This window comes from Calliphora vicina, chromosome 1 (assembly GCF_958450345.1).
Source record: "Calliphora vicina chromosome 1, idCalVici1.1, whole genome shotgun sequence".
NCBI classification, from domain to species: Eukaryota; Metazoa; Arthropoda; class Insecta; order Diptera; family Calliphoridae; genus Calliphora; species Calliphora vicina.
Window position 1 is genome coordinate 167,572,941 of NC_088780.1, and position 13,586 is coordinate 167,586,526.

General features: G+C 29.1%; 2 protein-coding genes across 3 annotated transcripts in view; both read left to right on the forward strand.

Annotated features, from left to right (window-relative positions):
• Nucleotides 1-3,731, forward strand: part of Elovl7 (ELOVL fatty acid elongase 7) — a 49,601-nt gene extending 45,870 nt beyond the window's left edge. Inside the window, exons 5-6 of the mRNA XM_065498103.1 lie at nucleotides 1,842-2,300; nucleotides 2,377-3,731. Coding sequence (XP_065354175.1) covers nucleotides 1,842-2,300; nucleotides 2,377-2,583 — 666 coding nt within the window. The 3' untranslated portion in view covers nucleotides 2,584-3,731. The remainder of the gene's footprint in view (nucleotides 1-1,841; nucleotides 2,301-2,376) is intronic.
• A 2,262-nt stretch (nucleotides 3,732-5,993) lies between these two features.
• Nucleotides 5,994-10,373, forward strand: Rnb (R and B). 2 transcript variants are annotated; one of them, XM_065498104.1, is made up of 8 exons: nucleotides 5,994-6,338; nucleotides 6,442-7,383; nucleotides 7,438-7,641; nucleotides 7,697-7,832; nucleotides 7,896-8,126; nucleotides 8,197-8,398; nucleotides 9,084-9,159; nucleotides 9,247-10,373. In XM_065498104.1, the coding sequence occupies exons 1-8, from the start codon at nucleotides 6,090-6,092 to the stop codon at nucleotides 10,186-10,188; spliced, it is 2,982 nt and encodes a 993-aa protein (XP_065354176.1). In that variant the 5' UTR covers nucleotides 5,994-6,089; the 3' UTR covers nucleotides 10,189-10,373. The 2 variants fall into 2 exon arrangements, with proteins under 2 accessions (XP_065354176.1, XP_065354177.1); XM_065498105.1 differs by having other exon boundaries at nucleotides 7,706-7,832.
• The last annotated feature ends 3,213 nt before the right edge of the window (nucleotides 10,374-13,586 follow it).

Consider the following 13,586-nt stretch of genomic DNA (forward strand, 5'->3'; position numbering starts at 1 on the left):
CAAAGGTCTTTGAAATATCTATCATTCGATATCCATATTGTCTATATTAATGACTTTGTAATCCAGATATAGGTAAAAAATCGAGGTTGTCCTGGTTTTTTCCTCAGCCATTTGTGAACAGGTTTTCTCGATTTTAAATAGCAACCGATCCGGAAGAATTCCGGAGATATTGATGTATGAATCGTGTATGTAAGTTATTTGGGGGTTTCGGAAAGTTGATTTCAACAGACAGACGGGCGGATATGGCTTAATCGACTACGCTATCTATAAGGATCAATTTCAAATTTATGGTTTATTCCATAAAGAAATATACATATGTATGTAGAGCGGAAGGAGAGAGAAATATTTTTGGAAAAAAATTCTCTGTAATTACACGACAACACATTCTCATCCATTAGGTTTTTGACTCTTAGTTACTCAGGCCTATTCCTCAATACCGAAAGAAAAGCAAAGTCAATTCAAATCAGATTCCTATAAATCGAAAACATTTTTTCGAAGAATCGATAATAGAGAAACCGAATATTGTATAAAATCCTTTAAGTTTTAATTCCACTTGTCGGTCGATCCATAGTTCGTAAAGAAGTTGGGTTGATGAAACCCAAATCAGCTTTCTTTCGCTTAGAAATCGAAGTTGATAACCATTTCTTTATACTTTATAATTAAAATATTAATTAAACAAATAAATTTGTGAAAATAAAACAAACAAAAAATTGTTGTCTATGGATTTTTTCTCAAAATTTTACGATTTTAGACCCAAATAAATCTTTTGCTTAAAAAATGCTTATTAAAAATTATTGTAATGAGTGTATAAACTTGGGTTCAGAATGATCCTGTATGGAATGGAATATCTAATCGGTTTGAACTATCACAACCTGTATTAAATACCTTCATTAGTTTTTAAACTTAAACCTTTGTACAATTTTCTTCATAGTACTTCATACAATAGAGAAAATATACATAGAGCGGAAACTACAAAAAATCTCAAACTAAATAATTACTCAAAAAAGTTACACATACTAGTGTTGGCACATTGTTTTTTTACTAATACATTCTGATCACTTAGGTTTTTGACAACTGCGTTAGCTCTTTGACAGGAGAGTTTCCGCTCTATGTACATTTATCTATGCTTCATAGACAGATTATTACAGATACGTAACAAATGATATTTGTCCATCTATCCAAACCACAACCATTTTTGACATTTTCTTTTGTTTGTTTACTATTGCCATATTACTGGAACCTGCGGATTCATGGCAGTGTAATCTGTCACTTCATGGCTGTGACAAAATTATTGATTTGTTAGGTTAGAATTCAAGCAACTATTATTAAAAATTATTTATTTCAAACAAATATCCGCATTTTTAAACTTATGTAACTTATGTCAATAACAACAACTCACTCACCTTTGATTTAAAATTTCAGTTTGGAATTTGATCACTATTTAAACATATGTAAATATAACTGCTATTTTTTCTTTTAATTAAACAGTCTTAGCTTACACAATCAATTCTAGAAAATTTTAGTGATAAAAACATATTCTAAGCTTATTGATTATTATTGTTAGTACTTATTACATATTAATATTTACTCAAAACAAATATTTAAAAATGGGGGAAAAAAACCTGCTAATACAAAATACAAACAAAACAGTACCTAGCCAGTAGTATAATAATTACTTTATATGAGTGTGGAATTTGCATTTAAAAATTCACATAGAGTTCAGTAGATCATTTATTGTGTCAACACCTTAATAGTTTAATAATGAAAAACAAGCAATTATTCTGCATAATATTTTATTCACATGACAATTATTACATTAACATTTTGTTTACTTATTGCAGACGGCGCGTGGTTGTTGGTGGTATTTCTTTTCAAAGTTCACTGAATTCTTCGATACGTTCTTCTTTGTGATGCGCAAACGCTATGATCAAGTGTCGACATTGCATGTGATACATCATGGCATTATGCCTATGTCAGTATGGTGGGGCGTTAAGTTCACACCCGGTGGCCACTCCACCTTCTTTGGCTTCCTCAACACATTTGTGCACATCATCATGTATACGTACTATATGTTGGCGGCTATGGGTCCCAAGGTTCAAAAGTACTTGTGGTGGAAGAAGTACTTGACTGTCTTGCAAATGATTCAATTCGTATTGGTAATGGTGCACTCCTTCCAATTGTTCTTCAAAAACGACTGCAATTATCCCATTGGTTTTGCTTACTTCATTGGAGCTCATGCTGTTATGTTCTACTTCTTGTTCTCAGATTTCTACAAACAAGCCTACTTGAAGAGAGAGAAGGTAAGAATTCTCTAAATCTATTTATAATAATTAAAATAAATTATAATTAATGATGTTTGTGGTTCAATTTAAATAGGACAAAGCTGCATTGAAGGCTGCCCAAGCAAACAGCAATGGTGCCATCAAATCCCATCAGAATGGTTCTGCTTTCAGTAAAGAAGTCAATGGTAATACAAAATTTGCCGATACCATGTCACAAATAAACGATTATTGTAATGCCACAATTACATCACCAACTGCCAAAACGACGAGACAAAGAGTATTTGCTGCTGGCAATAATTAATTTATTAATTAAATGTTTAATTAAGAATTCAAATTCAATGAATTTTTATTTGTTCGTATTAATTAATTAGGGCGTGCCGGCTGCATGCGTAATATATAATATGTATGTGTTTTATATAATTAATTTATTAATTTTTTAATAAACATAATTTGTATTTAGTTTTTAAAATATTATCTAGTAATTGTAAGTTTATTATAATATTAATAATAATTGAATTACAATTAGCTATAAAACAAAATAAACAAACAAGAAAATTAAAGAAATCAAATGTCTAATACAAGCACCTCTATCTACACAACAGATCTATGTGTATCTAAATTAAGCAAAAATGGTTCAAATATGGTTTAGTGGTTGAACACCACATATATAGCCTCTATTTTTGTATGTAAAGGCTAATAAATCTGTAGTAAAAAATTTGATTGCTTTTCTGCTTTTTACAATTTGCTAATCGAAGTATGGACCAATAAAACTTTGTTGCTTAAAATCAAAAAAATACCTCTTGCAAAAAAGTATTCAAATCACTGTAATATTTAATTCTTATCTTTGAAAACTGTTGTGTGCGTGGATTTGTGTTTTGTATTGGATTTACTATTATAATCAGTTTTGCAATATAAATTTTTTACGGTTTTACAAAAATATATATTTTTTTCTAATTTAATTTAACTGTGGCAAGCAAAATAAAAAAACATTTTATGCTTAAAACTTTTTTTTATTACAAATAATAATTTACCAATAATTATAATTAAGAACTAGTTAGTAGTACTTTATAATAATAATTATAATTAAAACAAGAAACTTAAAAAATAGGTGTGATATTCTGAAATTTTAATATTTAAACAACATAAATCTCAGAAAATTCTCCTACATTTAAACAAAAATAACAAAAGATTACAAAAAAAAAATAACAATATACTCGTTCGCTTTATTTACTCACAAAATTTTTTGTTAATTTCTTTTGTATTTTTTTCTATTTAATTTCTTTTTTTCTGGGAGTAGTATTGATTTTTCTAGAAAATGTATTTTTGTAAAATTATAAAAAACACACAAATTATTTAAGAAATGTTTGTAAATTTTTAATTATTGGATGATTGTGTACAAGGAGTTGATGTGAATAAAGAATTTTTTGTAAAAACAAAAATATAAACAAATATCTATTTCTTTTTTAATGATGGGGGTGGGGTAATGAATACCAGCGAAATATGTGTTCGGAAAATTTAGCTGCTGATAAAATAATTTCCATTAGATTCATAGATTTTTCGCAGCAAAACAAAAAATTTGCATTAAGAATAAATATTCGATTTGCAAAAAATTCAGTGATCACAATAAAATCATTTTTCTCAGCATGAAAAAAAAACGAAAATTTATTTAAAACAAGAAAATTATTAAGAAAACACAGAAAAAAATATTTCATAAACAGTTTCAGTTCATATATTTATCACATATTGAACTGATTTCGTAATTGAATCAAGTATTCATGTGATCAAAAACAAAGTTTTCTAATATTTTGTACTAAATTAAACCAGAAGTAATTATGTAATTAATAATTAGAGAGTTGTCGAATGAAGGTTTGTTTACAAGCAATCGGTCATTGGACTGTCTATGAAATGTTTTTTAATTGACTATTTGAGTTCACTCTCTCACTCTATGTAACCGGTATGTGAATCCAATGCGTTAACCTACTTTAGACTAACTATCAGTAATCAGAAAGTGGTAAAATTTAAAAAAAAGCTATGTCGGAATTCTTAATTAAACATTTTAATATATATAACTAAAGACTTCTTTATTGATTTAATATACCACTAAAATGACAAGACAGGTCCAGTATTATATTTTAAATCTTTATAAAATGTTGGACCAACAACATTATGGACATCCGAAAATACTTATTTAGAAGAAAGTGATTTTCGAAAGCGGGTCTTAGTTAGGGTATTCAATCGATTAACCATTAATCGGTTAACCGATTAATTTTTTGAACTGTAAAAAACAAATTAACCGATTAATTTGTGTCGATTAACCGAAATTTCTTTTTTTTTCACTTTAACATATTTTTTTGTATTTGTTTTTTTCCATTTCAATTGAAATATAAATTTCAAATTAAAATTATTTCCAACATCCAAGAAAAATGTTTAGTGAGAATAATAACTGACATATTTAATTTACATGTATTTGAAACTTTATTTACATTTACATATACAGAACATAACGAAACTATCAAAAGTATTCAATATCTAAAACAATCCAAAAAGGACACAAATGAAAAACTGAGATATTGGATATTCTTTATCAAGCTTTTGATTTCTCCAACATCTACAATCAGCGAGAGAGTTTTTTCCAAGTCAAGTTTTATTAAATCTAAAGAAATTTAATTAAAAGGGAAAAAAAATTAAATTATATTATTTTTTTAAAAGATCTCACTAAAATCCTAAAAAAAAACACTCAAATGTGTATACAAAAAGGATCTCTATGTACCGATCATAATAAAATTCGGTGACACGAATTCTGATTATACAAAACTTATCATATTCGCACAATGGCAGACAAACTAAAAAAAATATATTTTCATATGTAAACGCTAGGTAAAAAGATGAGTTCCACAAAAGTTTTCACACGCTGCAACAACATACTTACTATAATGACTTTATAATTCAATAACCACCGTAAAAAACTGTAAAAAAAATATTATTGCCTACTTTTAGGACGACAAAATGGCAATGACCTTGAAAAATTTTACATAACGGTATTTATGGTGAATTTCTAACAAATTTTATTCAGCACGATTTTTTTCACCACAAAAAAAGCTAAAACTAATTTTCTAAAAATTCACCACGATTTTTTTCACCACAAAAAAAGCAAAAACAAAATTTCTAAAAATCGTGGTGAATTTTTAGAAATTTTGTTTTTATATTCACCATGATTTTTATTCACCACGATTTTTTCACCACAAAAAAAAAGCGAACAAAAATCCAGCCCCCATCACTCATATTTGACATAACGGCGTCCGTCCCCACTCCTTTTCTTCCCCTCTCCACTCTCTCTCTCCCTCACACAATATCTCTCTGCCGCTGCGCTTTTTTTATGTCGTTGTTGCAGCGCTGCGTGGCCTGCTTATTTTGCTGCTTTCCGTGGCAGCTTTTCTAGAAAACCGTTCCTGTAGTTTTTATGCAAACTTTAAAAAAAAGAACATGGAAATTTTTTGAACAAATTTTGTCATCACTAAAAAAGTGCTACCAAATTTAGTTTCACAAACAGAGCTGTATTTCGTGCTCTATTGGCAGCACTGTAAAAAAAACAATAAAATCGTTAATTTTACGAATATCGATACAAAGCAAACATAAAAAAACATTCGCTAACGAAACAGTGCACAAAGAGCAACTGTCAAACAAATTACAAAAACATTTAATTTTTTTGCATAAAACAAAGTAATTTTTTCGCTAGAGATTTGTTTTCTTATTGTAAATATTGTGCGTTGGAAAATTAAATGAGTTGAATTAAAAGTTGCTGGAAAAATGAATCGCCAATTGGTGGAAAATATTTTAACCGTAATAAAGACATCGACCGATAAATCAGTGATTGTTAAGGGTCTGGTAAAACTTCGTACAGATGTGGTCAAAGATAAAGATGGAATTTTATTGTTTAGGGAAGCAGGGGGAGTTTCACCAATGGTACGGTTTCTCAGTAAACCACATGAGCAAATATTGGAAGTGGCGTTAAGTATTATGGGCAATTGTTGTACCGATGATATCAGTTGCAAAGAGGTGAGTGCGAAAATTGAATTAAATTACATACATGACATCAACAATAAAACTGTGCATATGTGTGTATTTGTAATAATGGTGTAAAATTTATGTAATTTTATAGGCATTGGAAAGTAAAATTGCTATACCTTTGGCTACAATTTTAAAATCCATACCGAATCCGGTGATACAATGTCGTGCTTGTCGTTTATTGGGTAATTTGGCCAAAGTAGATGCAAATCAATTGGTGGCCAATCATTGTCCCATAATTGCACAATCATTGTGTCGCATCATTGAGGATACCTCTGATGTGCAAACACGTATGATGGCATTTCGAGCATGTCGTTTTCTATTGACTAATTCTCAATTCGTAAAGAATTTCCTTCAGGCTGCCGGTTTAGCTACACTTTTACGCATATTGGCATCTGTGATGAAGAACAACGATTATGTGGTCGAAGAAAAACTACTAAATGACGCCCAAGCCCCTTTAAAGATGGGCTTGAAACGTAACCAGCATCGCGAGAAATATTTCGAGGAAGTTGCTCGTAATTTGGAAGGTGTTCGCAGTGATATATTTGATCATGAAGTTCTTAAAAATACCACACGCAATGCGAATACTTATGCCATGCCCACGGAAAGAGTAGCCTTAGATCTTATATGTGAAATATTAAAGTGTTTACTGTCCATCTCTGAGCTGCAAATCGGTGTACCCATTTGGGACTCCTTAAATAGGGCCAATTGCACATTTGCTCCTATTGTTTATTTTGTTACCGACGAAAAGAATAAACACAGAAGTGCAGCCTTAAAGATTTTATCGAATCTTTCCAAAAATAATGGAGCTTTCTATATACTTAGTTCAGCTGATGCAATTTTGGCTGCATGCGAACTTTTAGTAGCCGGCGATGAGGAGGGGGCACCAAATGAAAGTGAAAGTCGACATTGTATCAATATCATAAGTATACTATCGACAGATGCTTGTAATCGTTCGAAAATAAGACGGTCTGGTGCCTTAAGGAAACTAATTGCAATGTGCAAGGAATCAAATTCTCAGCCAGAGAAATCAGCGGTGAGTTTTTAAGAAAACAAATTAAATTTCAGTATAATTAAAACGGTTTCCCAGATTTTAAATGTTTTAATAAATTTCCAATATGACAACATGAGTATGGATCTAATGTTACGTGAAGGCTTAATCACAGTTCTAGTTAAAGAACTGGATCAATATGTAACTAGCGATGATGAATGCTACAAAAAGAAACGTGAGGAAAAATTACAAACGTCTAAAAAACGTAAACTACCGGAAATTGTAAAAGAACCTAAATGCAAGGTAAATATACAGGGTGATTTAGATTAAAAATTTATTGAATTTAATTTATAAATAGTTCCCTAAGGTGAAAGAAGAAATATATTTGGATTGTGATTCACCCAGCAGTTCACCAAGATCATACAATGCGCCATCTAGCCCTTCCAGTTCACGAAGCATGTCACCTGTGGGAGGGAATGTATATGAGACAAATGGTAATTATGCATTTCGAATATTGTTCTAATAGGAATGATTCATTAACTTTTATATTGGTTTAGATTCCGATGAAGAATCCTATTCTCCTGTTTGTAGTGATGATGAAGAGGAGGAAGAAGAGAAAAATGAGGATGATACTAAAACAGATACTAGTAGCTACTTATACAGTAATCCAAATATCAATTGTAATGATCATACTATAATAATGAATCTACTGGATGTTGCGGCCAGGTCAGATCCAATTGAAGATCATATTTTACTGGACAAAGAAGATGATGAAGAAATAAGTCAAGGTCTGTGGGTGATTTTTACATATTTTAAAAAGAATATCTATTATTATTTATTTTTTGTCATTGTTTTAAGATGCTGCTTTGAAATTGCCGCCAACGAGTAACTTGCCTCATAATACCATAGATATAATAGATAATTTAATATTTCGCGTAACCTGCTTGGTGAAGAAATGTTTAGACTTGGGCAAACCTGAAACCATGAACACCCTTATCAAGGCCATAAATATGTTTGGCATCAATTTAGATTTTGCTGGATCTCTTACCAATATTTTATTGTAAGTACTTCTTTTAACCTGATGAAAATACAACAATTATGGACATTCATGTACCTATCCAATAAACAAAAAGCATTGAAATTTAATAACCTATTAGATTTCCAAACACTAGGAACATTTGCAAAACATGTTCTAAAATAAATTTCAGAAATTTCCAATTATATTTCAGAAATTTTCATTTGTATTTCAGTATTTTCTATTTGTATTTCAGAATTTTTAATTTATACTTAAACATTTTCAAATTGTATTTCAGAATTTTCCAATTTTTTTTCAGAAATTTCCTTTAGTATTGCTATTAGAACTTTCTGAAATACAAATGGAAAATTTCGAAATACAAATGGAAGTTTCTGAAAATCAATTGTATAATTCTGAAATACAATTAGAAACGTTTTAAGTATGAATTAAAAAGTCTGAAATACAATTAGAAATTTCTGAAATTAAATTTTCTCAATTTTTATTATAATAGGTTATTCATTTCAAAAAAATGGAAAATTACACTGTGATTTTTTTATACTTTTACACAACAAAAACTTGAACATAATTCCACAAAAAAATACAATTTTTTTTGATTTTTTTTTCTTGTTTTTGTTTTTAAAAGTGTAAAAAAATCAGAGTGTAATTTTCCATTTTTTTGAAATGAATACCCTAAATATCAATTTTTTATAATAATATACCATCTTTTCAGAGAAAGTCAATTTTTTGGACAGGTCATTAAACAGGGAATATGCCATCAATTGTTTCAATTAACAAAAATAAAAGAGGTATGTTTTTTTTGTGTTTCTACAAAAGTCTCAGTAAATGTAAATAAATATACATAAATTCTTAACGAATTTAAATTTTCTTTCTAGATGGCTAAAGATGGTTTTGGTTTCCTAGACACCTTAACATCTGTGGGCGAATGTAATTATGGCAAGGAAGAATTGGCACGTCTATTGCGTTGCGAGGATACTGTAGCACAAAAGAGGGCCGCCATTACTGTAGCATACATAATCAGAAGTAAACCTCTGCTATATCAATTCCTTAATGATGGCAATGCGCTCTCCGTTTTACTAAACATAATATTAAGTGCCAAACAGGATGAATTTACAGCCGAAGCAGTTGATTCGCTAACTTGCATGTCACGCTTCACCTTGGGCATTGATATACCACAGACGGCGGCTGACAAACGTCTAGATGAGTATGAGATATTCATAGAAAAGGATGCTGACCAAGCTTTACATGAGACATGTGATATGCGTTTTTTGTTACACGATCCAAATGACACCGAAGATAGCAGCACATCCGTTACAGCGGTGGCTTTTAATAAGGCTTTACTCTGCTCCACCAGCGAAGTATTCAATACAATGTTAAATAGTGATTTTCGTGAAGGCCACGAAGGTGAAATACACTTGCGCACTTACACCGTCAGCGGTCTGCTCTATTTCCTCAATCTCATTGTGCGCCAATCGAAGGATTTAAAAATGAATATACCACCAGCCGACAAATACCATGCTCTGTTGGAGGCTTTTGAAATGTCACGCATTTATATCATACCCGAAATGGAACAATTCGTTTTGCAAGTTTTGATATCTCAACTGGATGAATCGAATTGTTTGAGCGTGTTGGAATGGTCGATGAAAAACTATCATGTGGAGCTGACTGAAATGTCGATTAACTATTATTTGTGTTCATCCTTGACTACCGAAGCCAAAGTAAATTTATTTAGAATCGCCGATTATTCGACATATTCGGCGGAATGGTTTCAAATGATTATAGAAGCTGTTTTGGCTAGATGTCGTAATGGTTTTTAAACATATTCATTTCTCTTTTAAGTTATATGTATGTGATTTTCTTTTCTAAGATATAAATTATATTTTTTTTTTAAATTTACTATTATTTTCTAAAACTTGACTGTATTTATTTTTTTAAACTCCCATTTAAGTTGTAATTAAGCTGAATAACATGTTTTACTAATGTGCGTATGATTATGAAGGAAGTTTTTTTTAATTTTTTTTTCATAGGCTATAAAAATTAGCTTCGTTTAAGTCTGATTATTTGCTAATTGATACATTTTGAGATCATGGTCTTTCAGGCATATTAAAGCATTGCCAGTTAGTAATTCGAACCAAATGTTAGTTGTACGTTAATATATAATTGACTTGTTTTTTGAATTATAAATTTTCAATTAGAATTACATATATTAACATAATGAAAATGACCGATAAATTAAAAGTTGACTAAAATGTCCTTCCGACTTTAAAAGTTGACTAAAATTTTCTTTCGACTTGTATTAAAAACGAAAAATAGTTAAACTTTATTAAATTAAAGAGTACAAAGCTATTTTCTGTCCCCATAATGATCAAAGAGCATGCAAAGTTGAGATCCTGTTTTGGTCCAGTTTTTTTTTTAAAATGTTTAATAAATATTCGCTTCCTTAAGGCGATGATGGAAGTGCGCTCTCTTAAAACAATATATAAGCTACAACTTAAAAAATTCAAATATAGTAAATAAAGATCATTAAACGTTGAACTTTTGATTTGATTCAATGACAATGTAATGTCACGTTCATGACCTTAGATTCTGGTAGCAATACTTTCAATTTAAATCAAGTTTAGTGTGACCAATTTTATCTAACAGATAACTAATATAAAGCAGAGTTAATTTTTATTAAATTTCAAATTTTCACGTAAGGTATTGTGAAATTAGATATTTTTGTCCATAGATGGAAGACGATAAGAGGAAGGGCAGCAAAAGTTAAGTCTTCCCCAATTTGTTTTAACTCATTAAAGTGTCCGACAATCACGCATGTGGCCATAGAAATTCCCATATTAAGATGCAAACATTCATTTGTATCTAAACTTTTCACATCGTTGTCTTAGAGTAGGACCATTTGTGCACATTTTTGTGGTAGAGAAAAAAATCATTCTGAAATCTTTTTTAAAATCTGTTATTGCAGTTTTCCCTTACCGACATAAACTGAGTATATGTCGTCATTAAAAAGAAATTATAACTCATTTATAAAGTCTAGCATATTTTCAATTTCTTATTATTTGAATTCATTAGTTTTTTTTACACCATTTTCATAGTCACCATTAAAAAAAGGGTATATCGATTTTGTCATTCTGTTTGTAACACATACAAATATTCATCGCATATATATTCTGGGTCTTTATGAAATTCTAAGACAATCTAGATATGTCCGTCAGTTTGTCTGTGAAAACACGATAGGACCCAAACGAAAGGAGCTAGTTGGCTGAAATTTTCCAGAAATACTCTCTATTGATTAGATTTGTTTGGTTAAAATCTGAAAAATCATTGACCACTGTTTTCCAAATGTTTGATGTCTCACCATATTGAAATGATAATATCATATTCGTCAAAATAAATGCCGAACACTAATTATTGGACATTTGTAAATTATTATCATATTCCGAATAAAAGTATAATAAAGTAAAAAGTATTTTGTCCCTGCTAAATTCACAATCCACTTTTATTTATAAAAATTATAACTTCAAAGCTTTAATAGCATAGAGCTTCTTTTTTCTGCAGAAACCTTCCACCAAAAGACGGCAAGAATAGTTGACATATAATTTTAAGTTGTTAACTATTCCTAAATTTCAAAATACTATTTATTTTAACCCAAATTATTTCAAATAAGTAAGTAACTAAAACAAAGAGTTATCTCACTTGAAAACTCAAAAAATTTAATTCATTTCAATATAATGTTTGAATAGATTTTGAAAATAGTGCTCTTTTTCTAGTGTTTATTTATTTTTTTTGTTCATGACGATGTTGCTGTCTACAGTTTGTACATGAGGTTGTTTGTAGACGGATGATGATGATGTTAATGAAATGAAACTATGCATAAGTACATGATGTACTTATAATGCTTTACAACGGAAATATTTATTTTGTTTTGCCAAAAATGAAATGAACTCAGTTGTGCGGGAATTGCAGTGAGGTTCACATCATCACCTACCTCCATCATAAGAAAAGAAAATAAAGTCAAATAAAACAAGAAAACGTCCGGCTACATAAAATATTCAAATACAAGAGCAAAAAATATATAAGAAAATAACTTATGCAAGGCCTAAAAACCATTGAAATAAATTTAAGATTTATATGAAAAATAAAACAAGTTTTGAAATAAAAACTAAATAAACTTATAACAATAAACTATTTAATTCAAATAAAATTAAATACCTATTTATTATTTAAAAAACAAGGTAGATAAGAATTTCAAAAAATAAAAAATTAATGAAATTGTTCTTTCTTTTAAGACAAAGAAAGAGACCCTTGAAAAATATATTTTTAGTAACAAAAAAAGACAAAAAAAAAATGCAAATTACTTGAAAGAAAAACTAAATAAATATTGTTAATAACTTACAAATATTAATACATATTATTAATTTAAAATGAAAATTAAATAAAAAAATTACTCTAAAGCTGATAATAATACATATTAATCTCAATATTTAGTATTTGAATTAATTAAAAACTGTGCTTAAAACAAATTATACTATCAAAACAATAAATTTCTATATGACAACTAACTAATATTTCTATAACAAATTCTAATAATTTTATTGTAAATTAACCAATAATGGGTAAATATTAAAAAAATAACTAATTTTCTTCTTAAATCTTAAACCCCTTGATGCCAAAATTATGACTTGCACTTTTTATATTCTTTTCGTTTTTTTTTCTGTTTGCAACAGCATGTGTATAATGAATGAAAGAACGCTTTTTATGTTTGAATACCTTTCACTATTAGAATGAATATATTATTCAGATACATATATATTTTGAAATTCAAAATTACGTGTGAGCTAGCTATCTTAAAGATTTTGAAGATAAAGAACTATTGAAAATCGTTCTTTTAACTGTAGCTTCTTTCAAAGGGACAAATATTGTTTAATTTTCAATATATGTTTTTTATAAATAATAAAATAAAATATAAAAAAAATTTCAAAAATTTGTTTTTGTTTTCAATGCAAATAAAAAATGAAATCTACGCCAACATTTTCATGAAAACAAAAACAAATTTTTGAAATTTTATTTTTGTTTTCCATATAAAACTATAACTTGGGCCTTATTACTAATTATGGACTTGGGAGGTATTACTAATTATGGACTGATCGGCACAAAAAGAGTTCGGCTTATATACAACTTATTTGTGCTTAATTTGCTTTGGATATCTATATAATTG